Raw genomic sequence first — 26043 nt, forward strand, 5'->3', positions numbered from 1 at the left:
AATGGCTTCGGGGGACCAGCACCGGAGAAAGGTTGTTGGTGTTTTGGAGGATTTAACTTTTTGCCTGTATTTTGGGATTAGCAGCAGCATCGCGTGGTCGGACCTGCCCAGCGGAGCCCTCGGGAAAGCACGGTAAGCCTCTCTGATGGAAGTGTAGCAGTGGTCCAGCGTGTTGGTCCCTCTGCTGGGGCAATTTACCTGCTGATGGTAGCCGGGGAGCTCAGATGATAGGTTGGTCTTGCAGCCCAGATTTCACCAGCACTCCTGAAAGAGACAGTATAAAATAATAGTAACATAATCATGTCCTGACGACTAGGACATACTGTGTAAAGATCACAAGCCACAACATTTAGCCTACTGAACATAAATATCATTGCCATGATAACATTTCAACAAAATATTGTTTGAGGACTCAGACTTATGGACCCCACATGACATACCTGAAGTTTGTTTGATCGAGATCCAACATGGAATATTTGGGACATTTTCCAGTCTGGTCACCCTCAAACAGCTTCTGCTCAATGCCTGCAACCATCTCTTTGAACACAAAGAATCACTCCATTCATGTAACTACTGTCACTTCTATTGCAACTTTTTTAAAATGTAATTTAAGTCTTATTTCAAATATGTGTACCTGTGAGGAACTCCTTCCGTAGTGCCCCTGTGTCAAGGCCCGCCTCCCCTATGAACTTGATCCTTAACTGACTGGTAGGCAATGCCTTCTTTTGTCGCTTCCATTGAGCAAGGCCCCGCTCCACCACATGGGATCTTGACACAGTGAGAGGAAATTCTTCCTCCTTGTTAACAGCGGCAGAGATGGCCTGCAGAACGTCATCAAGGCTGAGGGAGAAATAAATGCCTGTTAGACAGTGTGTTTCTGAAAAGCGTATGTAGTCTGTGTTTATTCCTATAGGTCAGAGGTTTTCAAACTGTGGTATGTGTACGTATATGTGACTTATGCTTTCTATTGTGTGTAAGTATATGCACAATTGTGTCATAGACTTTTTTGTTGCTTCTGTAGGGTTATAGCTTACAGGTGATGCCTGGATTCTTTGACATGATAAGAGGTACTTGGCCCAAAAACTTTGAGAACCTTAGGTTATTAACTGTTGAAGGAGACTATAGAAGCGTACAAACCTAGAAATACTCATCTTGTGTTTTGAAGTTGAAGGAATGAAGTCAGCTTTGCTGAAATGACAAAACACAAGTATGAAGTTGAGAGTGAAACCCATATCCTCTGACCTCAAATGTAAAAAGGTGTACAATAAATTCAGTACAGAAGCCACATATAAAAGTTTAAGTTTTTTAATAAAAAATTTTTTTTTTTTTAATTTTGTTATGGTCAGGACTAACTGATCAATAAAAATCATATGGCAACACAACCAAAGAAATAGCCAAAAAAACCTTGTGTAGTGTTGAAAGCCAATGTATACTGTATCACGCACAGCACAGTCAGCCTTTATGGTAACAGCTTAGTCAATTTAAAAGTAATAAATCCAACTGGTCAATACATTAATCCATTGGTGGGAAGACAGTTGCTTGGAGGGATATCCCTAACTAAGATGCTACAATATCTTGACATATTTTCTCAATTGTGCTAAAAGATTCTGTTACCTCTCTCCACACTCGCTTGCATGTGCCTCCAGCTCATTGGGAGGAAAATTCTGGCCACAGATTGGGCACACAGTCTGCAACTGGAACCACTTAAATGTTTAACATAAAAAGTGGAGACAATAATACCTAAAAAATATACACTCAACACATCACAACATACCTCTGTGTTTGAGGACACAAAAAACAGATCTTCCTCCGTAGGCTGTCAAGAGGAATGAAAAAATTGAAAAAAATTGTGATGTTATGCCAATATTCATTTCGCTTGATTGCATATATCTGTTGTTATTCATCTTTCAACAGATGTTTTTGCATGAACTGTTCATTAATTAACACAGCCTCATTGAAAATATAGCTTAAATACCTTGAAAATTCACATCACATCAGGTAGAATTGGCCACTATAAAAGTTATGACCAAATCCAACCTGTAATGATGAGCCTCCTCTTTGTTCTCTTTAGACATTGTATTCAAGCTTAATGGTGCAACATGTCAGGGGGGGAAAGTGACTGTTATGGGGATAGATTGACAATTTAATGTTTGCTTTTTGTCATGGATGGTCAAGGTGTTGAGAGAGAATTTCTCTAGGCTACACAAAAATGGCAACTGACAATTTCAGTAGTCAACGGTGATGAAAAAGAAATGATGTAGAGTACAGACTTGTCTCATGTCTGTAATTGTGTAATATGTCCCTTGTACTTTGTCCAAACACTTTTTTACCCCAACCAAAATACCACTGATGCTTGAAAAGGTACCAATTACTTCACCTTCTGATTTGAGTTTACTTTGAAGTCTTCCATATCTGGTTTGGGGTGCCTGTAATCCAGGTCTTCATCACTAATCTGATGAAGGAGAGTAGCAAGTTCTCATTTATTATATGAAGACAGTCTATGAAGTGAGTATTATGAAAGCAACATTCACAATGTTGGACCCGAGGAAGGTCCTGATGGATCAAAACGTTGTCTATTAGAGATATCTAGTAGCAAGCTTAAAAGTGTGAGGCAGTCGTTTCTGTGTTTTGCAGAGTACAGCTATTTGTAATATAATGTGATCTCCCAACATTATCCATACAATGGGTCTGTACATACCTCCTCTGCACAAGTATCTGAAGGCTTACATGTTTCAACATGCAGCGCTAGGATTTGTAGTGGATAGTTGGTGTGACAGGAGTGGCACATTGCCTTTGGCATATTGGAGAAGGACCTGGAGTCAGGATGCAGTGGTTGAGTGTCTAGTTCCTCCTGTATTGGAGCAATATATAGGACACCCTTTCCGCCCGTACTTGCAGTCTTCAGCATTAGCCCAGTATATCCACTGTCCTCAGGAGACACCATATACAGTTTTCGAGAACCCCATCCTCCTAAAAAGAAAAAAGTTATTTAATAGTTGAATTCTGTTGAAATGGAACAGTACTCATCACTCATGATATTGATCCAAATGAATATACAACAAGATTAGATTTGCCATGGGTAAGTTCTATGTACCTGCTCCTTTGTAAATCAGCCAGCCCCCAGACACACTTCCCAGTTTTGGATATAGATCTTTGAGGGTTGAACATACCTTCAAGAGTAATATAAATCACACCATCATATTAATAAAAGAACATTGGTTTTGATAGTGGACTATATTAAAATATTAGATTAGAAAGATTTTCTTGTCAATGTTGCCTCACCTCATCATGAGTGTAGTTCTCAGGTATCAGCGTGGACCTGCGTCCCAAACCAGCTTGCAAATGGGAAATTTCTTCACTGCCTTTGGGAGTGCGCTCAACAAGCTTGGGCAAGAGATAAAATGTAAGTTGTATCTCTTTGACTGGTGTGAAGTGGTTGGACGGCCCTGGAAGGCACCGGCGCTTTCCCTTGGCTCCAAAAAGGGCAGGAAAAGACCTGTGACGATGAGGATGTTTTAATTTGACATTACACAATACAAGTATACATCTTACTAGCTATAGTTTGTGAGAATTTAAATTGACGAATGTAAGGGACAACAAGTCAGTCTGACAAAGAAACCAAATACAATGAAGGACCTTGTCATTTCTGTGTGGACACTGGGTCGGCCATCTCTCCCTCTTTCCTGACTCCTTCCCTGTCTGCTAGAATGACACCGTGTTCGGAAGATGCATCACATTATTTTATGCTGAGTAGTCAACATTTAAATGAACAGTGTACAATATCTCAGGGGTCAAATGATTGAATTGTTATACATGTTAATCTGGGTTTGTGTTATTTGTTGTGAAACTAGACACAACACCTTGCAGTCTCTGGGGCAGTTTGCTGTTGGGCACTGGGCCCAACAGGGGTGGCTCTGTGTTGGGCACTGGGCCCAATAGGGCCAGGGGAAGGTGTTAAATTTGTGAGCAAATTTAGGAGGTGTCTTGCTGAATTGACCACTTCTGAGTTGTCTCCCTGTCAAAAGTATAAAAATGGAGCTGTAGGTTAGAAGCGATACACAATACATCATATACTTAATAACCCAATAATTATTAGTTAGGCACAATGATTGTGGCAACTCAAATCCATAAAAAAATTATGTAAATATTAATATTTTGCAGGTCCATAAATGTCTCAAATGGCTAGCGATACACAATAAGTCTACTATGGACTTTACATGGCAGCTAACAAGCTTGATTTAACCACAACTTATTTTTAGTAAAAATATCAGTGAAGTGGTAGAAAGGCACATTAGGCTATATCATTGAGAAAGGAAGTGGAAGAAAAATGAGGGATGACCATTAATGATGACTTGTTGTCATTTTGACACACACAGAGAACATCAAGAACCTCAACAGTCGTCATCTATGGCAAATTAATATAGTATTGAGATCCTCTTTATCCATCATGCAGAAATCACATAATATGCCTATGTTTTGGCCAATTACTGACTACATGAGAGCTATATTGCTACCATGCAGTGGAAAATGCCTGTGAGTGCTGAGAATGTGATTTTGTCTTTTTCCACTCAATCCAATTTTGTATCCAATACTAAATATTACTTTACTGAAGTATTAATAATAGGTAGTTTTTTTTTTTTTTTACCATACCAGTATTAATAATAAGTAGTTTTTATACCAAACACAGAAGTCAGACATAAAATTATGGTGACAAAGTAGTGAACCATGGCAGAAGTATGGCCAATGCAGGCTGTATAGTGCAGCCTCAGAGGAACCATTCCACTGTGTATAAAACTGTGATATGCACGTTCAGGTTAAAAATGTGTACTACCACAGTAACGTTACTGTATGACACCTAACATACAGACTTCTACAGGTCATAGTATGCTGTAACTTCTCAGACTGGAATGAAAGCAAGTACTACTGTAAAAAACATAAAATACACACTACTACACATTACAGCGCTAAATCCATGTAAAGTTGGTCATAGTATTAGCATTGCATAGCATAGCATTGTAATTGTCTGGGTATAACTGTTAAGGATTAGTCTGAGTCCGAGGTGTTGCAAGAATAAGTGTTAGAAGGGAATTAGAACCATGTGGCTTGTTGTCTCGGTCGATTAAAATATAACTTCATAGTTATCAATTCAATCTCAAGTAACTGACCATGAACGGGATGACGTTTATAGTACGAGTTAAAGTCAAGGCCAGGCGCAAAGAACGCTAGATAACTTACTGTGCATTAGCGAGTATTTTTATGAAATAGAAATAGAAATAGAAAAGCACTGTTGGAAATCCACATGAGATACACACGAGAGCCATCCACTTAATTAACAGCCTAATGGTCATCCCTTCTGCTACTTGTCATGCACAGCAACACTCAGCTGAAGCAATGCTAACATGCTAGTAGTCTAATGTAATTGTAAACATTATGATTTGTTTATGCTCGCTGACGAAACGAAACGATTCTACAAAATAGCTATAACATTAACAACAGTTAAACAAAAGCTCGTTAAAATATATGGTAAACTGCCATTACCGTATTTGTCCCAGCCTCATCCATGGTCAAGCCAGTCTGTCAAGCACTTCTTCCTCCGTCTCATGGCGGGTTGCAACCAGCCAGCATTAAGGTAAATTACCACTATGTCACATGCTCAAAAACGTAGGTGCTGATTGGCTGAAGAGGAGGCCTGTGTATCTGCGCTCGATTGCTCTTCCTCAACTACCCGGATGTCTGTCACAGTAAATTGAATCTGAATTTTGAGAACTAAATCTGAATTTTGAGAACTGAATTTGAATTGTGAGAACTGAATGTGAAAATATATAGAATCGAATTTTCAGTGAGGATCAAATATAGTTTCAGAGAAACTGAATTAAATTTCATAATCTTACATTCAGTTTCAAGTTTATTGGAATTCAGTTCCAAACTAATAAATTCAATTTCAAATTATAGTATTCAGATTCAGTTTTTCCAATGCAATGATTCAAATTAAACAATACAAATTCAAATTATGTGATTCAAATTCAGTTTCTAGTGGCACATATTTCAGCCCATAGACTTATAAAAGTTTCATGTCAATCGGAGTTACGGGCTGTGTTCGAAATGCCATACTAACGTCCTACTCGTACTCAATTGTGACGTAAATTTGAGTACGTAGTGCGTTCACATACAATAGTATGTGAATTTGTGTACGCGAGAAATGCCCGGATGTATACTGCATTGGCAAGAATTTCTGAGTATACAGCGGACCTTGCTAAATCTACTCAACTTCCCCAAAATGCATTGCGGCTCGTCTGACTTCTGAAAAGTTTTGGATAATGGCGGACGACTGCGGTGATTCTGGCGACAGCCCGACACAAACCGCGTACACATGTAAGTATACTGTAACATGACTTTTATGTTTCCAGCTGACTTTTAAATCGCATTGATAATGAACGTTACTTCATTGTTGTTGGAATTGTACGTTAACGTTACGAATCGAAGGTCCTGCCAGCCGGCTAGCCTACAGACGCTAATTTACCATAGGGGTCAGCGAGCGTAAGCGAAGCGTAAAATGTGCCGTTTTTACCGACGTTAACTAATAATATAGTGCTTATGTTAAACCATGGTTATATATTAACTAACGGTGATTAATAACGCCGTGCACTGTTGTCCGTTAAAGGGACGGATGAAAACACCGGGCGCCTCATTCAGTGGAGGGAACGAGGAGGAGAAGTTCACCGGCAGGAGGAATGCTGCTCTGAGAGGCTTCACTTAAGAAAATGTGGTGTTAAATGTTATAATTCTCATATGCAGGGCTTAACTACTACTGGTGCATATTTAGCTTCTCAATGATATAAGGTTGAACACCAGCGTATATAGATGGGAGATGTCCTGCTCTCCTGAGATGTCTACCTGAAACGTTCTGTTGAACAGCAAGAAATCATCATTGAACTGTAACACTTTTCTACGTGCTGTTCTTCATATAGGATGTTTATTGAAGAACATTAGATGGAGGGAAGGTGGAGCTGGATGAGCTAAGAAGAAGTGGGAGAACATGAAGCAGAAATACAAGGTGAGTTGGAAGCAGTTTAAAGTATTGAACTCTACAGCATAAAATAAACCAGATGAAGTTGTCTTTCTTATTAATAATCAGGCAAAGTCAGTGCAGGATAATATCTACAATGTGTTCAAACATCAGAGTCCATTAAGTTGGTCCCATGTGGAACAGTATTACAGTACATATTATAATATATGACTAGTGGTGAATAGTTGATCTATACAATGATTATGAGAAGTGTTTGTATGTATGTATATGTTGTTTAAAGGAACTGACGGTGTCAGCACTGAGGGAGGAGAGGTCACTGCTGCACACTGGAAGTGTTTGTTGTCATGGATGAGGTGATGGAGCAAAGACCTGCTATTACCCCACTACACCCCATCTCCTCAGCCATGATGCCAACCACTGCAGCAGGGTCTCTCCTCCAGAGCAGGAGGGAAATAGACCTGCAGGCCTAAAACATGAGTCAACAATAATATATATATTCAGATATTTATTATTTAGATTTGTACACAACCTAATAATCGTAAAACATTTAACAGGAAACATTTGTCTGTAAGAACTTCTACTGTGTGGTATTACTTATAAACTGCACTACTGATAAACACAAATAAAACCTCATCAATAATCATGTTCCTGCAACACAGGGATCTGGACATTTGGAGCAGACACTGCAGCTACGAGCCTCTGAGGATATCCCAGGACTGCTGGAGCCTCTGAGGATGTCCCAGGACTGCTGGAGCCTCTGAGGATGTCCCAGGACTGCTGGAGCCTCTGAGGATGTCCCAGGACTGCTGGAGACTCTGAGGATGTCCCAGGACTGCTGGAGCCTCTGAGGATGTCCCAGGACTGCTGGAGTGGCTCGTTGGCTTCGTCGCTGTCATCCCCATCACCACCGTGGACCTATGGACATGGAACCCATGTTAGTAAGCAGTGGACGAGGTTCTCCGTGGAACGCCTTGAAAGACAGAAGTCCTTCCTTAAATCCCCTTCCCGAAGTAGAAAACATCAGATATTACATTTATTCTGAATGCTTTCCTATTAATTTGTTGATAAACTACTTATTCCTTCTTATCATACACGTATTGCAACCTGTATATATAACCTGGATTATTTGTCTAATAAATTATTCACTAATATCCCACTTGCTTGTACTTGTTTATTTTTATCACACCAAACTCATACATGATATTATTAAAACCACTTATATTAGCCTACATGTAGCCTACATTTGTTTATGCATGCATATGCACATCTATTGATAATCAAATAATAAAGGAACGTATTTAAACCAGATAAGTCATATTACTTACTCCAAATCCAAATTCCATGTGCATGTGAATAATGTAGCTCCTCCGACGGGCAGATTGCCTGCGTCGTCTCCGTGGTGAAGGTGCTGGTGTTCCGTGGTCAGAGGTATAATACGATCTATGAACGGACGATTAATGATCGATAAAAGCTGCTTAACAGTCGCGATCGATGGCGAGTGAAGAAGCTACTCAGGTAAGAGGAAGAAAGAGGGAAAGCGCGAGAGCGCGCATATATAATAAACTGTAGAAAACGTTTGACAATTGTAATTTGACTTAAAAAATATTTAGAAATATTAAATATATTATATATTTTGATAAGTAATTAATATAAAACGGGAGCTAGAACCGCTAACGTAATCGATTCGGTTACGTGAGAGTAGATGAGGACGAGATGTCAATAAAGTTAAAAAAAACAAAAAAATGTAGTATGAGATGTGTATACTTCGGTGTGAACAGTCTGAGGGTAACAGCATACTCAAACGCTCATTTAGTAGGCAGTATACAGTACATACACGTTGAGTATGTAGTAGGCAGTACGTTAGTATGGCATTTCGAACACAGCCACGGTGCGGCGGGGCTGGCGATTCTCCACTCTAGGTGGCGCTAGCGAGCAACTTTTTCGTGGCCGAATGCGAAGACGCCAAATTCTCAAATTTTTCGCCAGACCCTATAGACACTCCAATTTTCGTTAGTTTTTTTTCACGCTCAGACCCTCAAAACGCAGGTCGAAGTGGTGAAAGAATAATAAACATTGCAGAAACAATAGGGCTTCGCAGCCCGACGTTGTCGGCGCTCGGGCCCTGATAATATAAGTGGGTGACTATTCCTCAGCCTTCCTTGGTGTTTTGGTTTTGACTAAAGCTCGTTCACATACGTCTCCACTCGCCCATCTCTGAGAGACAACTGTCAATGAATGTGAATGTGTTCTAGTGGAATGTGGACCAGGACAGGCGATGCGATGTGGTCGATCGGAGATCAAATAATTTTAACTTTCTGCGATGCGAGTGAAGCGAGTACCAATCACAATGTAGAATAGAGATGATCGACGGTTGCCGTCAACAGAGAGTTCCACAGAGAGTTGCCGTTTAAAGTCGCCGGCGGCGGCAGTGAGTTTTTTTTGCGAGTAGAATTCAGCGAGAAAGCGAGTGACGGGCGAGTAGCGACGTAGCCTATGTGAACGGGGCTATACGCGCACGCACTGTCGAACTCGCCGGCTGGGGGGGACTTTTGTTCAGTAACATGATGACTCGTGTGTGGTGGGGTGGCACTGGAGCCCTAGCAGTAGCTACCTCCTGTTGGGAAGATACTTTTATTCTTTTGCTTTTTTTCGCGTGCTTTCTTCATACCACCGCTGATGCGGGGAGAGACCGGAGAGAAGCGCAGGTCCGGCAAGGTGGGCGAAACCAAATCTCAGAGCGGGAGGGGGCACAGACAAACGTCACTATTTTTTACTGGTAAATTGAGAAAATCTACCACACTGTTGTGATTATAATGCTGAACATTCAATACCAATAATTATGATATCATATTGGGTGGGTTGTGGTGGCTGGTTTGGATTATTGGGTGGGTTACAACCCACCCCCCATAAATTACGCCTATGGGTAGAGTTACCACCACATGTTACGAGGCCCCTTCCAACGGCCCCGGTCCTAATCCGCCCTTTAAATCATGTCGTCACTCTTTCTTTAGTCCCTTTAACTCTTATGATGTCCTTCAGCAATAAAAGGCCAAACATATAACTTTAAATAATTAATGTCTTGCTTGGATGTATTCTTATAACGTGGTTTATGACAATATCAGCCTCAATCTTTCAGCTGCAATCCCGGCTGTGTAAAACGGACTTGGGAGCAAATCAAATAAATATAAAACATAATTCAAAGTGGTCAGTAGGCTGTATGCTGACACAGAAAAGTCTTTCCCTCTGATGAGAATCTGTATCTCTCATATAAAACATCGTCAGGGACAGAAAAAGGGTTTTGCCGGTCTCCGTACACTCTATAGTTCTCCTACCAGACCCTCTCTCACGATCCACCGAGCTTCTTTTTTTTTTATATCGGCGCACCAAGACAGCTGATTGGTCAGTCGGCGGTGTGTTTCTCCACGTTGATCTCTTATCAGGAACATAACCTGCTCCGGAGCAGGTTAGCTCCACAGCGTAAGTTACCATGGCGATCTACCCCGGTAAGAAGTGAACCAGCGTCGTAGGACGGAAAACCCAGAGTTAACGCTTAAGTTACCTCGCTAAGCCCAAATCCTGCTTCATAGTACAGGCCCCACACGGACCAGATGATCCACATTAATCAACACATTCATCCAATGTTTGTGTGTCAGTAATAATCACTATGATTCATCTTTTCAGAGGAATTCATTTTTATTTGTTTAAGAAGTAAAAAAATAGAAATATTCTGATAGATGACAGCTTTAAAAGACCTGAAGAAGAGTTCAGTACAGACACAAACATTATGGTTATAATAAAGACATTCATATTATTATTATTTTGGCTCAAACAGTATGATATTAAACTGAATTCACATCATTCGTGCTTTACATCAACATTTACGTCGTCTTCCTTCAAACCAGCAGAGCATGTTCTCATCTCAACACCAGAAACTGTGCAACAGGTTTGGATTTACATTATTATTATACTTACTTGACTAATAATGCATAAACAAATGACTCCCAGTCACCCAGTTGGCTGTGTTGAGTTCAAGGACACGCACAAAAACAAGCTTCCATCGCGAGTGTTGATGAATTCAGTCGAAGGCTACATATTTGATAAATGTGATCAATAAACAACGGTTTGTCTGGATCCATTCCAGAAAAAATCAGCCCGTCGTCCATCAATATATTGGATCCATATTCATTATTATGTGTAAAATATGTATATAATATTCATATATCTGCACTTTACTGATTCTCAAAGTGGGAAACACAAATCTGACAAAACCTCGTTTACGTTCTAATAACCTTCCAACTCCCCCCTCCCCCCCCACCTCGTAACCACGCACACAGCGAGCAACGCTCGTAATTACCTCGATCCAAGAAGACACGTTCCTACTTCAAACACATGCTTTTAACAAGTGAAACATTCTGTTTCAACACATTTCTTTGGCTTTTAGACTTTTTTTTTTAAAAACAATCATTTTCACAGACCTTTCCCTGAGAGTTGTGAAAATAGTTTTGTCCAATCGTTCTAACTTTTACACAAATGTCTGTATTCAGTAGTCAGCCGGCAGGATGGGGATCACCGGAACGTTTCCATCATCCTGTTGTTAAAATAAGTTTAGCTTTTCTAACATTTTCACTGCCGTCAGGAACATTTAAATAAAAATACATTGATTTGATCCTGTTGAGACATTTATGTTAAATGTCGTTATTGGCAAATTAATGATCATTTATGGACAAACAGGCAAATATACACAGGAAGCCTGTTGTATCCTTAAAGGGCAAATATAAATATATAAATGAATTCAGTTTTAACAAAAGCATGAAATCAATGAAAGAAATCTGAGCGAATAGTCGATGCATTAAGAACAAGCAGTCTGGCAAATAATGTTTCTATTGCACTAATTTAATATGCAGACATTCCGACCAATCAAAGCGCTTTAAGCTGCATGTTCACTGACTGTCGGGAGAGTCTGCCACGCTAACGGCCTCCATCTCAGCAGACTCTAATCCAGCACTGTCATGCTTTACCCCTAAGCCTCGGTTGCGCCGATACTTAAAGCCAATCACCACCACCACCATCATCACCACCACCACCACCGCCACACCAATGATGGCCAGAGCTGGTATCATGTGACTTCCCCCTCCATCCTTGTCTCCTACTTCCTCGCTTCCTTCCATCCCTTCGCGTGGCCCTGTGTGACCTACGGAGGAGACAGGCATGACATCATCATCATCGTAAAACCAACACACCCCATATGGAACGGGTCATATTCAATAGTTGACCAAATATTTACGGAAATAGAGTCAATTTTATTTAAACAGCAATATAGAATATAAACACACACAGACATCATGCACAGCGAGTTATGTCCTCTTGTAAAGATAGGACTTTATAAACTCATACATTTAATACTTTTTTCTGGTAAAAGTCTCATAATATTGCCCACCTCTCTGCTCCGTGTGTTTTTTAACCAATGGTCCTAAAACGACATCGAGGTCTTGAGGAACGCAAAAAATCAATGAATGAAAAAGTGAATATTCCTACTAGACATGGTAAAGTACTGAATGATCTTAAATACACTTCTTCTGTGTTCTCTGAATACCAGAAGTCTATCTGAAGGACCTGGAAGGACCGGATCCTCAGACTCACCCGGGTTCCTGACCCTCAGACTCACCCGGGTTCCTGACCCTCAGACCCACCCGGGTTCCTGACCCTCAGACTCACCCGGGTTCCTGACCCCCAGACTCACCCGGGTTCCTGACCCTCAGACTCACCCGGGTTCCTGACCCTCAGACTCACCTGGGTTTGTTACCATCAGCTTGATGGTGCAGAAAATGTCCGGGGCGTTCCTCCTTTGGCGCCGGCCGCCCCCCAGGCCGAGCCGACAGTGGTACGTTCCGGTGTCGTTCTGGGTGACGTTCTTCAGAACCACCGAGGCGTCTCCATCCTTCATCTCTGGATCCTTCAGCATCACCCGGCTGTAGTAAGTTTTCTGGTACTTCTTTTCTGCGAGGCGGTTGTCCCGGTAGAAGAAGACGTACTCTTTTTTGGGGAGATCTGGTCTACTCCACACCACCATCTCAACCACGGCGTTCGGCGGGCCGCGACACGTTAGAGTGACGTCTTCTCCGATCTCCACAATTACGTCTGAACAAAAACCAGACAATAGAAACACGTCACATCGTGGATCGACGCTGTAAAATAACAGCAGACAGTTGAAATGTCACGACCTACCGATGCTACAAAACCATGTGATTTTAAATATGAATACATTATTATACAATATAGAATAGGTCTTTATTTGTCATTGTCACATGTACTCAAAATATAAAAACTATTGAGTACTAATGTTACTAGTTCTAATAGAGATATAGCAGCATACACACTCAGTTATCCATAGCCAGTCTCACACAGTTAAAACAGTACATACATGCATACCAACAGACGTATGGACATAGTTAGCAGACCACACAAGAGTATAGGTTGGGAACAGTTCATCCAATACACCCATGTACACTGATGTTATTGTTCTCTGGTAGCATTGAGGATGGTTACTGCAGTTAAACTGTGTTTGAGTCTGTTAGTCCTGGTGCTCAGTGTGCCTTCTGCCTGAGGGAAACAGTTCAAACAGGGAGGGACCTGGATGGTGAGTGTCCTTGATAATGTTCTGGGCTCTTTTGAGGCAAACAGGCACTGTGTAAAAACGTGGGCTCCGTCAGGATGAGCCTTCATCTGTTTGTTTACAGTGGAGTGCAGGTGAGCTAATGCTGCGCTAACGTTAGCATCAGCCTAGCAGGCTAGCAAGTTGCCTCGCTCGGTAGCTAGGCTGATGCTAACGTTAGCATCGGCCTAGCAGCCTAGCAAGTTGCCTCGCTCTGTAGCTAGGCAGATGCTAACGTTAGCATCAGCCTAGCAAGTAGCCTCGCTCGGTAGCTTTCAACATTCGTTACATTTATCGGCAGGTAAAGAGCCATTAGGTTATATTAGTTTTCCTTAAAAATCATATAGTCTATATGGACCCATATATTTTACAAACTTTATTTATTCAAACACAAAATACAAAATTATACCCCCCGCCCCCTCGATGACACATCATATCATGTTCCAGTAGATAAACGTATCAAACCACGTTAAAATGCACCAGAATACAGGGGATTCTACTCACTTTCACTCAAGGCAACGCTCAGCAGGACGAGGACCAGCGTCCCGGGTCCTAACAGAGCCATGGAGGTGAGAACAGAACCCGGCTAAAGGTACGTGTCCACAGGGGCGATTTTAAACGCGAGTGGACGCGTCCTTCCCAGGGTTGCACGCTTGGTGGGCTGCCACTAGTGATCTTACCCGTGATTCCTCTGCTTCGGAGCTGGTATTGAAAAAATGAACCAGTCTCGAGCAAAGCTTGTATCAGAGCTTCTTTCGTTCTGTGACAGTCACGTGATCAGCGACATCCGAAACGGGCGTGTCGGCGCTTCTCTGAAGTCCCGGATCGAAACGTTTCGAAACGATGGGTGCAGTCGAATAGTCCAAAAATAAGGTTCCTAACTCCTATTCCTTGACCTCTGGGGAAAAGGTCACGGGGTTAAGGAAAGGCGATAGGAGAACTCAGAAGGACTTAGGAATAGTCAACCGCGGTGCTCAGAGAATCCGACCGGACTTTCACTAAGCTACGTCATTATGACGCGGCTGCTGATGATTGACAGCTGATGATTGACAGCTGATGATCGGCACCGGCGATTGACGTGCGTCTGCGCTGGAGAAACTACAATAATGGACTACAAAAAACGCATCGTCCACTTCTCCACATGTTGGTTTTATAAACAGCTGGTTCACTGACCGGCTTCAGGTCCAGCAGCTCCTCCTTCCTGTTTGACCGGTTGCTTTATTTACGTTTCATTTGTGGTTTTAGTTTCGTTTTTGTCAAACATTTGTAACATGATTGAAATAAATAAAAATACCATTACATTATTATCACTGTCCACACACATTTATCATCACTATTCCAATTACTCTGTCTGCATGAAAGTTAATGTTAAATATGTAAATGCACATATCGTTTGTTTTCATGAACGGCCGAGGTGTGCGGCACTTTAAATATGCTTGTTCGGGATGGTCTTGGCTTGACTTGACTTGACTTACCACGCCGACGAGAGCTGCAGGTGTCTGAGGGGGCGGGCTCTAAAAGAGACGGCAGCCAAACGCCGTCAAGTCGTATATATATATATATATACGACTTGACTTGACTTGACTTACACACACACACACACACACAAGGCAACATGTGGAAGGCATTATTTTTTCCCAGTATATTTGTATTATCATTCTATGTTTGTATTAACCAGACCTCATATATAATAGGCCGACTCACAGCACAATGCACGGAACTTAAGATCAAGCCATGAGATCAAAGCGACCAAAATAAAAAGTATAATTTCACCACAAGGTGGCCGCCGAGTGCGGACCTGAACACACGTCATTGAACTTTTAACCAATGAGAACCATTCCGCTGTAGCGGAGGTGTGGACAAGCCGGTTGCAGCCACCGTTCACCGCGCTGCAAAGCGCCGCAAGAAGCGGCTCTTAAAAACTTGTTCCCGCGATGTTTTGGGTCACGTGACATGGTCGCGACCCTGTGACGTCTTTGCAGTCGGCTGCTAAGTCGGACACAATTCTAGCCATCATGCATCGCTTTCAACCCACAATACATCACGTTAGGTAGCGCGCTGCAGGCGGCTACATCAAGTCGAACGAGCCTAATGTCTCAAAGCTGCGCTTACCGGTAGTTGAGAGAGAAAGTTCAGTTCAGCGAACTAAAGCTAGTGAATTATTGTTGTTGGTTGTTGATACAATGCAGCCTGTTGCAGTTATATCTGATCTGATTTTCCACTTTGATTTTTCGGTATGACTCTAAATCGAGACCTCCATAAGATGAGGACTTTGATTTCATTTATCATCCTTATGTTGTTTTGTTGTCAACGCATTGCACTTTGTAATGAATAAAGATTTCCAACTGGAATATGTAATTGAGAATTAATATGTGGTGTTTAGGTGTTCCCTTTATTTGTTTGAGCAGTGTACACTTCCCACATTCAAGATTCAAGAAACGGTTCACATAAGTCACCAAGACTGCCATAAACTGCACAGGGTTTAAATTGGTTTTATATCACTCCCTATCACTCATATTTATTCTTCTGCTAGTATTATCACAATTTCTTTTTTCACACAACTTGTTGATTTACAAACATGCACAAAGGTGCAGACAGACACACAACTAAGTGTTTGTTCCACTTCTTCCCGATGTACAGATCATTGAAGTACACAAACATGGACACAATTCAAACAGGAAAAACAACGGTTTTATTCATATAGGAATCCACATACTTATTAGATGGTTTATTGGTTCATGTTTTCATAATCATGTTCAACCCATAGACACAAATACCGGTAGGCGCTTCGAAACTGCATTACAAGTTTTCAACAGCAGGTGAACCCAGTATGCCAACATGAGCTTTACCCTTCTTATTCTTAATGGCTCTTCCCCCATCTCAACCTGCAGAGCTGCAACTGGGGAGGTCTTAAATGCCCCACTACATACCCTGAGTCCTTTAGCCTGCTCCACATCCAGCTTCTTAAGGTGACTTTGTGCTGCTGACATATACGCAACACTCCCATAGTCTAATCTGGTTCTCATCATGGTTTGGTATATGTTTAATAGTGATTTCCTGACAGGCATCTCAAAAGGTTATAAACATTTTTACATTTGTCTTTTGTCCTCTCAGTGTGTTCTCTCCAGGTGAGCTTTTCATCAAACAGGACTCCCAAAAAGCGAATGACTTTGACTTGCTCCAGTGTTCAGATGTCAAACTGGTAGAAACCATGGGATTTCTTCCGGCGCCGTTGATGACGTCGTTCCTGACACATAATTAATACGTGCAGATTCCGCCGACGGCTCTCAAGTCTCACACGCTAAATTGATTCCTAAACCAAAAAAAGACCAATTAAGTATTGAGAATTGGAGACCAATTAGCCTATTAAATAATGATGCCAAGATTTTTGCTATGATCTTTGCTAAAAGATTAAAACTAGAAGATATAATTGATGAGGAACAATCAGGTTTTATGCCTGGCAGAAATATATGTAATAACATCCGTTTAGTTTTGGACATGATTGATTATAAAGATTATGTTTTAGATGATAGTTTTATTTTATTTGTCGATTTTTATAAAGCATTCGATACAATAAGTCATCGATTTATGTTCAATACACAGCTTTGGTGAAAGGTTTTTAAAAGCAGTCAATACACTTTATAAGAATTGCAACAGCTCTATTGGACTGGCCCATGGCACTACTCCAAGATTTAACATTAACCGTGCTATAAGACAAGGTTGCCCATTAAGTCCCTTTTTATTGATTCTTCTCACACAAATTATGGCTACCCACATAAAAAAAGCTTCATTTAATGGTATTATGGCGGTACGATACTTTAATTTATTTATCCAATTAACATGAAGTTGCCAAAGTTAGGTAAATCAGTGTTGTTTCCACTGAATAATGTGACTTGTTGGAGATAAATGGCATTCCTGTAAAGACTACATTGACATATTTGGGTATTGTGATTAATAAAAATCAAAAACTCAAACCTCGACCCAATTGTTGAACAAATTAAAACGAAACTTAACATGTGGTTAATGAGAGATCTTACATTAAATGAGTGTCATGAGCCGTTTATGTGTCTCTGACTTTGGGTTTATGTAATACAATATATAAAAAACTTGATAAAATTTTATTCAATATTATATGGAGAAATAAATGTCATTATCTAAAAAAAGAGATATTATGTAACACGAGACAAAATGGAGGCCTGGAAGTCCTAAGTTTTGAAACATTAAATAATACTTTTAAAATTAAATGGCTATCAAAATTAATTAATGAAGATGATAATATTTGGAATGCTTTCCCTAAATTCATTTTTAATTCAATTGGAGGTCTCAAATTCTTGCTAAAATGTGATTATAACCCTGATAAATAACCTGTGAAAATGGAATCCCCATGAATATAATTTTCAACCATATTAATGCCTCTTGTATTTTCCCTATAATATGACTACTATTTCTTCCCCTTTTCCACAGTTCCCCGTCATCAGAGAATGACCGTCCAATGTCATCCTGAACAAGAGAAAAAACATCATTTATCATTATTGAAAAGAGTATTGGACTAATTATACTGCCCTGCGGAGTACCATTTTATATTTTCTTGATAAGGCTGTTCCAATTCTAACTTGTATAGTTCTATCAAATAAAAAAATCTTTAATCCAATGATATGTTCTACCTACTATTCCTATATTATTATATTTAATCATGAACCCCTCCTTCCAAACCATATCATAGGCCTTCTCTACATCACAGACTCCTTATTCATTTGTGCTTTCCTAATGTCTGTTTCTAAGCACACGACAGGATCCATTGTTCCTCTGCCCCTCCTAAAACCACTCTGATGTGGTGAAATCATTCCTCTGCTTTCTACATAAAATACTAGTCTTTCTGTAATCATTCTTTCCATTATTTTGTCTATATTTGATGTCAATGCTATTGGCCTGTAGTTACTAGGATTTGATGCATCCTTTCCTGGTTTCCTGATTGGAATTATGACTGCTTCTTTCCAGCTATCTGGTAGCGTTCCCTCTTCCCATACCTTATTATAGAAGCCCAACAGCTTCCTATATGTTAGAACCCCTAAATGCTTTAACATGACATAGCAAATTTCATCTTTCCCAGGTGATGTTAGTCCTGCTTTTCCTATTGCCCTTTTCATTTCATCCAATGTAAAAGGAGCATCCATAGTAGTATTAGACTCGCTTCTTCTTTCCAGCGGTCCAGGATGAGCTAAAGTGGTCTTTAGCTTTTCTCTTTTACCCTCCTCAGTCACATGATCAGAACTATGGATTTTCCTCAGTGCCTTCGCTATCATCTCTGCTTTTCCTGCATCATCTACTGCAGGAATCTCCCCCGTTTTCAATACTGGATATTGCCACTCCCTTCTGATTCCTCTCATACTTTTAATTATGTTCCATACATCTCCCACTGGTGTAGTTCTATCAATTTTATTACAGAAGGTCTGCCAGCTCTGCCTATGTGGGTCACTTACTATTTCGACTAGAATACATATAATGTATTCCATTGTTTAATGTGCATTGTTAATTAAACTTCCTGATTAATTAATTTGAGTCATTAGTACTATTTACCACAATATTTTATCATATATAATTTGTATTTATATATTCATAATTATATAGTTAATGTTTTAATTATTTATATGAAATCTTAAATGTAATCGTTTTGTGATTATATAAGGTTACGAGTGACATTTGAAACGGAGCTCAGATTAACGAGCTATTGTTGTGGCTCGTGAAGGCATCACATACCAATCGTCGCCGTTCGTCGCTCTTCGGCCTCGCCTCCTGATTGGTCCGCCGGTCCTTCGTGTCTCTCGGCACGTCACCGCTCCAGGAGTCACCTTGCCCCGGCTGTTGCTGCTGCTGAACCGGTTTACAGAGCAGGTGGAACCGTCCGGCCTCAGAGGCACAAAGGCAGGGCAGGCAGCAAGGGGGGAATCTGACCGGCGACAAAAACATGGCGGAGGCAAAGGCAAAGACCTCTCCGAAGGCCATCAAGTTCCTGTTCGGAGGCTTGGCCGGGTAAGTTGCTGCTGCTAGCTCGCATGCTAATGTCAGTTAGCAGTCAGGGGGAAGCTAACAGGAGGAGCTAACATGGTTACTCTGGTTACACTAACAATATATATATATATTTATATATATTTTGTTTGTGTGACGTAACGATAGAACTGGAAGCAGACGTTAGTTTTGTGAGCAACACCGGTGTCACGAAGAATATCGATCCCCTTCCGATTCTGTGAAGCTAACCGTGCTAGCCCTAGCATGCTCTGACGTCACTACGGTCAAGCGTTTTTTTTTCAGTCATCGATAATCCAGCAGAGAGAAAAACATGTTATTATCACTTAACGATACACCACGTGACTGATAAGAAATGGAAGTATTCAGCCATGACAGCGCTTGAGCACATGACATCATTTAGCTTCAGCATGATAATTGATCACAGTGACGTCATGGTACTGACAATAACAAACTCAACTTTCTAAAAAAAAAAAACCTGAATTGATTAGAATTCTGCGTATGTAAATACTCTTAATCTGATTACCCCGTATTAGTGTGTAAACTATAAAGCTCTTAAAGGACCGTACCAGTCTGGTTCTGACCCCCTTTTAAAGGACTGTACCAGTCTGGTTCTGACCCCCCTTTTTAAAGGACCATACCAGTCTGGTTCTGACCCCCTTTTTAAAGGACCATACCAGTCTAGTCCTGACCCCATTTTAATGGACTGTACCAGTCTGGTTCTGACTCCTCTCCATCAGTGTATCAGTGTTTACTTCAGTAGCTCCGCCTCCCTGGTTTAAGCTCCGTTCACTGACAGGCAGGATGTATCGTTGGATGCTGTGACATCATTGGTTGGTACTCGATGATGTAAGCACGTGTTTTACAGGAAGAAATTAAATATTACATTTTGATATAAAAATACTAAGAAACTGTTTTTTTGTTCAGCATTAATTGTTAAATTAACTGATGGATACGACGGGGACGTGCTCCCGTCTTTTGTCCTCCCTGTCTGTGGAGCATTGCATTGTGGGTCCTGTAAGAGCTGGGGGGGGCGTCCCAGTCCGTCTCCGGTCCCCTTTAGCAGCTGTTTGTCCTTTTTAAATGTCACGACCCCCCAACACTCTGACTCTTCAGCTCTCAGACCGACAGTCAAGGAGTCGTCTCTCAGGTTCTTGGGAAGCCTGGAAATGTTTGGAATGAGGGAGAACCGGCTGCCGCCAGTCATGAATACTTAAAATCCGACTTTATACCAGACCCTTGAAGTAAACACGACCTGTCTCACTGATCTGCTAGAAGAGGATTTCTGTCAATATATCAATAAATATCAAAATCCTCTAATCAGAGACTCAGTGTCGATTACTGACGGTGCATTTAGGTGTCTCTGTCCCTGTCTGTCTCTCTTTCCCTGTCTGTCTCCCTGTCTCTTTGTACCTGTCTCTCTTTACATAACCCTTTCTGTCTTTCTGTCTGTCCGTCCCTGTCTCTCTGTACCTGACCCTGTCTGTCTGTCCCTGTACCTGACCCTGTCTGTCTGTCCCTGTCTGTGTCTCCAGGATGGGTGCGACCGTCTTTGTCCAGCCGTTGGACCTGGTGAAGAACCGGATGCAGCTGAGCGGTCAGGGGACGAAGGCCCGCGAGTACAAGACCAGCTTCCACGCGGTGATGTCCATCCTGAAGAACGAGGGCGTGGGAGGCATCTACACCGGGTACCTTGCTAGTTCTCCTTCACCTGTGTAGTACTTCATCTGTGTAGTACTTCATCTGTGTAGTACTTCATCTGTTACAGCTGTTTACTTTCTGTCTCAGGCTGTCGGCGGGTTTGTTGCGTCAGGCGACGTACACGACGACCCGTCTGGGAATCTACACCATCCTGTTTGAGAAGATGACCGGAGCCGACGGCCGGCCGCCCAACTTCCTGCTCAAGGTACTGACGTATTTCCTGTTGTCGGGACTCGACTTCCCGTTGTCGGGACTTGACTTCCTGTTGTCGGGACTCATCTTCCTGTTGTCGGGACTCGACTTCCCGTTGTCGGGACTCGACTTCCTGTTGTCGGGACTCGACTTCCCGTTGTCGGGACTCGACTTCCCGTTGTCGGGACTCGACTTCCTGTTGTCGGGACTCATCTTCCGGTTGTCGGGACTCATCTTCCGGTTGTCGGGACTCCTCTTCCTGTTGTCGGGACTTGACTTCCTGTTGTCGGGACTCATCTTCCGGTTGTCGGGACTCATCTTCCCGACTCGACTTCCTGTTGTCAGGACTCATCTTCCAGTTGTCGGGACTCATCTTCCCGACTCGACTTCCTGTTGTCGGGACTCATCTTCCGGTTGTCGGGACTCATCTTCCCGACTCGACTTCCGGTTGTCGGGACTCATCTTCCCGACTCGACTTCCTGTTGTCGGGACTCATCTTCCCGACTCGACTTCCTGTTGTCGGGACTTGACTTCCTGTTGTTGGGACTCATCTTCCTGACTCGACTTCCTGTTGTCGGGACTCGACTTCCTGTTGTTGGCTTCCACACAGTAAACCTGTGATCTCCCCCTGCAGGCTCTGATCGGTATGACAGCCGGAGCTACAGGAGCGTTCGTGGGGACACCAGCAGAGGTCGCTCTGATCAGGATGACGGCCGACGGACGGTGAGACAGACATGCAGACAGACAGGACGTTACACTATTGATCATTAATTATAAAATGATATAGACTAAAACGATGATGTTTTTCACTGCACAGAACAGAACTGCTGTTTGAGGAGTGACACCATGATGTTGTCTCTCTCCTCTCCTCCCGCCTGCCTGTCTGTCTATCTCTACCTGTCTCCCTGTCTGTCTCTCCAGTCTCCCTGTAGACCAGAGGAGAGGTTACACTAATGTTTTTAACGCTCTGGCTCGGATCACCAGAGAAGAGGGCGTCACCACCATGTGGAGGGTGAGTTCAGACCATCGATACCAGAGCCGATCATCGATCAATACCTCGCTCCCCTAAACGGCGTTTCTTTTCTGCAGGGTTGTGTTCCCACCATGGCTCGGGCTGTGGTTGTGAACGCAGCACAGCTGGCCTCCTACTCTCAGTCCAAACAGGCCCTGCTGGACTCAGGTACACACCAAGTACACCGCAAATACACAGCAAATACATGAAGTACACAGAAAATACATGACTGTAATGTGTACTTTCTGTGTTTTCAGGGTACTTAGTGGATGGTATTCTGTGTCACTTCTGTGCCAGTATGATCAGTGGTCTGGTTACCACGGCAGCATCGATGCCCGTGGACATCGTCAAGACCAGGTGAGACTCCAGACTCTCTTAGGGACCAGGTGAGACTCCAGACTAGCTTAGGGACCAGGTGAGACTCCAGACTAGTTTAGAGACCAGGTGAGACTCCAGACTAGCTTAGAGACCAGGTGAGACTCCAGACCATCTTAGAGACCAGGTGAGACCCCAGACCATCTTAGAGACCAGGTGAGACCCCAGACTCTCTTAGGGACCAGGTGAGACTCCAGACTAGTTTAGAGACCAGGTGAGACTCCAGACTAGTTAGAGACCAGGTGAGACTCCAGACTAGCTTAGAGACCAGGTGAGACTCCAGACCATCTTAGAGACCAGGTGAGACCCCAGACTCTCTTAGGGACCAGGTGAGACTCCAGACTAGCTTAGAGACCAGGTGAGACTCCAGACTAGTTAGAGACCAGGTGAGACTCCAGACCATCTTAGAGACCAGGTGAGACTCCAGACTAGCTTAGAGACCAGGTGAGACTCCAGACCAGCTTAGAGACCAGGTGAGACTCCAGACCATCTAAGAGACCAGGTGAGACTCCAGACTAGCTTAGAGACCAGGTGAGACTCCAGACTTGCTTAAAGACCAGGTGAGACTCCAGACCAGGTGAGACTCCAGACTAGCTTAAAGACCAAAGTGAGACTCCAGACTTGCTTAAAGACCAGGTGAGACTCCAGACCAGGTGAGACTCCAGGCTAGCTTAAAGACCAGGTGAGACTCCAGACCAGCTTAGAGACCAGGTAAGACTCCAGGCTAGCTAAAAGACCAGGTGAGACTCCAGACCAGCTTAAAGACCAGGTGAGACTCCAGACTAGCTTAACACCATTAACTTCCTGTCTGTCTCTCAGGATCCAGAACATGAAGATGATCGACGGGAAACCAGAATACAAAAACGGACTGGTGAGTCTGCCTTTCTTTATCCCCCCCCCCAGACCTTAGACCTTAGACCCTCAGGTGACTGACGTCACCTGTTGACAGTAACCTCAACCAGGTGTTTACAGTCACGACGCTATGAACTGTGGGTAATGCTGCGTTTACAGAACTAAAGCCTTTTTTTTATTAAAGCGTCGGGACATGGAAGAGTCATGGGGGGGCGGGCTGGCTGACCTTTGACCTTTGTGTTATCATACATCGTGTGACGGAGAGCACACGTTGCTGTTTCATTTATGATTCTTAAAAGTTTATATTCATATGGAGACATATATTATCTTATTCTGAATTTCTTTGAATATTTTTCATACATTTCTTTAAATATTGATATACTTTAAATACTACGACAGTATTAGAATGAATGCATGTAAGCGACGCTGTCATGTCTGTCTCCTCCACCAGGAGGTGCTGGTGCGCGTGGTCAGAAACGAGGGTTTCTTCTCGCTGTGGAAAGGTTTCACTCCGTACTACGCTCGGCTCGGCCCTCACACCGTCCTCACCTTCATCTTCCTCGAACAGATGAACCGCCTGTACAAGACCCACGTCCTCGACCGCTAACAACACACACACACACACACACACACACGCGCGGACTACAGCACTGAACAATTTAAAGGTACAGTTCCACATGAAATAAAGTCAGGTGTTCTTCTGTAAAACAGAAAATGGTGAACTGTTCCTTTAAAACACACACACTTTGAATGATGAGAGTCAGTGTTAAAACAGGACTGTACCAAGTTACAAACACACACTGCCCTGACATGGTACAGTCCACACACACACACACACACACACACACACACACACACACACACAAGTTAAGTTCTTTTTTGTAAAGAAAAGAATGTAAAAAAATAAATAAATGTAGTTTAAACATCACTTAGTGATGTTGTCAATAATTAACACAAATAAAACGTCTTATTTGTAAAAAAGAAAAGAACAAAAAGATGACCTCTTCCCACTCCCCCCTCCCTGATAAACACAGAGCATCATGGGATTGCGTGGTAACCATGGTTACACCCGGAGAAAGATGGATGAATAAACAGTTTGAGCTTCACTTTGCTCTCTGTGTGACTTTGTGAATTTTAATTATTGTTATTTTAGTCTTGAAGTATTACAACTTTGTTCTCACATTATTTATTTATTGTCTTCAAATATATATATATATATATATATATATATATATATATATATATATATATACATATTTAAGTATTATTTTCTCATATTGAGGTGATCTCTGTCTCTCGAGCTGATATACTGCAGAAAATATTAATGTTATTAATAATATTAAATATTCAGTTTACTTTGCCGGAAAAAACAAACAAGAAACAATATAATAAATAAAAATAATAAGATTTATATCTAAGGGAATGTTCCCATCAGCAGTGAAACTGCAGCTAGTTGTATTTTCTAATGTGTCCAACAGGGGGCAGACAACGTCACAGCAAACCAACGTGTTCTGTCAAACTGACATTTACACATTAAGGAGTAAAAAAAAAAAAAAAAAGAAGGTTAATTTGCTTTGTTTAACCGGTAGAAACACCACGACAGGTTTAAAGATAAAAAAACTTCAACCGTTAATTTATCTGTAAATTAATTAATTGAGGAACTGCTGAAGTTTTGGAGACAACCGTCCGCTGCTACTGACATTGTTGTGTTAATTAAGAAATCTATTTAATAAATAAAAGGCTGTGGAAACTATGAGTGTTCAATTAAGATAGATAATTACACATTAAATTGATAATTAAGGGAAATAATGTTCCTCATATCAAGGTTCAGCCGTCCACATACTTTTAGCCATGTGTGTTTATTGGAAAACTGACTTTTTAAATGACAAACTTAACAATCAAGTGCCTCATGAAAAGACCAGGGGCCGTATTCCTAAAGATTTTTAGTGCAAAGAGTTGCTCCTAGTGGCCAAATTCTAAGACAATTCTTAGAATCATGATGTTTTCTTAGAATTTCCCCTAAAAGTGAAGAGTAGATCCTAGTAAAGATAAAAGCTATTCCTAAAGAATCCTAGCTCTTAAGAGAGCTCCTAAGGTGAGATCTGTTAAGAGCAGGGAAGAGGACTTTTAAGCGGCTTAGGAGTTCCCTAAGCAGAGGACAAAATGGCGGACGGAAGAGGCAGGAGAGATATTCTCCAAACACTGGAT

The 26043-nt window shown here is 41.9% G+C and overlaps 3 protein-coding genes and 1 long non-coding RNA gene across 4 annotated transcripts; 2 read left to right on the forward strand and 2 right to left on the reverse strand.

The window, feature by feature from the left end:
• Positions 1 to 418: 418 nt before the first annotated feature.
• LOC311009069 (uncharacterized protein) lies at positions 419 to 1704 on the reverse strand (the record flags this gene model as incomplete). The annotated part of the gene is made up of 4 exons (XM_084003042.1): positions 1615 to 1704; positions 1138 to 1188; positions 635 to 840; positions 419 to 537 (listed from the first exon to the last, which is right to left on the reverse strand). The coding sequence occupies exons 2-4, from the start codon at positions 1149 to 1151 to the stop codon at positions 419 to 421; spliced, it is 339 nt and encodes a 112-aa protein (XP_083859168.1). The 5' UTR covers positions 1152 to 1188; positions 1615 to 1704.
• A 4384-nt stretch (positions 1705 to 6088) lies between these two features.
• On the forward strand, positions 6089 to 7824 carry LOC311008782. The gene is made up of 3 exons (XR_014596557.1): positions 6089 to 6372; positions 6969 to 7054; positions 7687 to 7824. It is a non-coding gene; the product is annotated as an uncharacterized lncRNA (long non-coding RNA).
• A 2877-nt stretch (positions 7825 to 10701) lies between these two features.
• Positions 10702 to 14677, reverse strand: LOC311009291 (uncharacterized protein). Its single transcript, XM_084003369.1, has 3 exons — positions 14184 to 14677; positions 12818 to 13165; positions 10702 to 12218 (listed from the first exon to the last, which is right to left on the reverse strand). The coding sequence occupies exons 1-3, from the start codon at positions 14242 to 14244 to the stop codon at positions 11968 to 11970; spliced, it is 660 nt and encodes a 219-aa protein (XP_083859495.1). The 5' UTR covers positions 14245 to 14677; the 3' UTR covers positions 10702 to 11967.
• Positions 14678 to 19513: 4836 nt separating this feature from the next.
• On the forward strand, positions 19514 to 24941 carry slc25a11 (solute carrier family 25 member 11). The gene is made up of 9 exons (XM_084003769.1): positions 19514 to 19709; positions 21239 to 21391; positions 21492 to 21609; positions 22231 to 22319; positions 22518 to 22608; positions 22686 to 22776; positions 22866 to 22965; positions 23803 to 23854; positions 24287 to 24941. Exons 1-9 carry the CDS (start codon positions 19645 to 19647, stop codon positions 24440 to 24442), a joined length of 915 nt encoding a protein of 304 aa, XP_083859895.1. The 5' UTR covers positions 19514 to 19644; the 3' UTR covers positions 24443 to 24941.
• Positions 24942 to 26043: the final 1102 nt, after the last annotated feature.

Source organism: Eutrigla gurnardus (assembly GCF_963514095.1).
Source record: "Eutrigla gurnardus genome assembly, chromosome: 23".
Lineage (NCBI taxonomy): Eukaryota > Metazoa > Chordata > Actinopteri > Perciformes > Triglidae > Eutrigla > Eutrigla gurnardus.

What these genes read in the sequence shown, in the direction of transcription:
- slc25a11 (XM_084003769.1), top strand. Translation starts at nt 19,645, where the DNA reads ATGGCGGAGGCAAAGGCAAAGACCTCTCCGAAGGCCATCAAGTTCCTG. An exon ending in CTGTTCGGAGGCTTGGCCGG is followed by an intron (nt 19,710 to 21,238) that starts GTAAGTTGCTGC and finishes CTGTGTCTCCAG; the next exon opens with GATGGGTGCGACCGTCTTTG. An exon ending in CGCCCAACTTCCTGCTCAAG is followed by an intron (nt 21,610 to 22,230) that starts GTACTGACGTAT and finishes CTCCCCCTGCAG; the next exon opens with GCTCTGATCGGTATGACAGC.
- LOC311009291 (XM_084003369.1), bottom strand. Translation starts at nt 14,244, where the DNA reads ATGGCTCTGTTAGGACCCGGGACGCTGGTCCTCGTCCTGCTGAGCGTT. An exon ending in GAGCGTTGCCTTGAGTGAAA is followed by an intron (nt 13,166 to 14,183) that starts GTGAGTAGAATC and finishes GTTTTTGTTCAG; the next exon opens with ACGTAATTGTGGAGATCGGA. An exon ending in GCTGATGGTAACAAACCCAG is followed by an intron (nt 12,219 to 12,817) that starts GTGAGTCTGAGG and finishes TCTCCTCCGTAG; the next exon opens with GTCACACAGGGCCACGCGAA.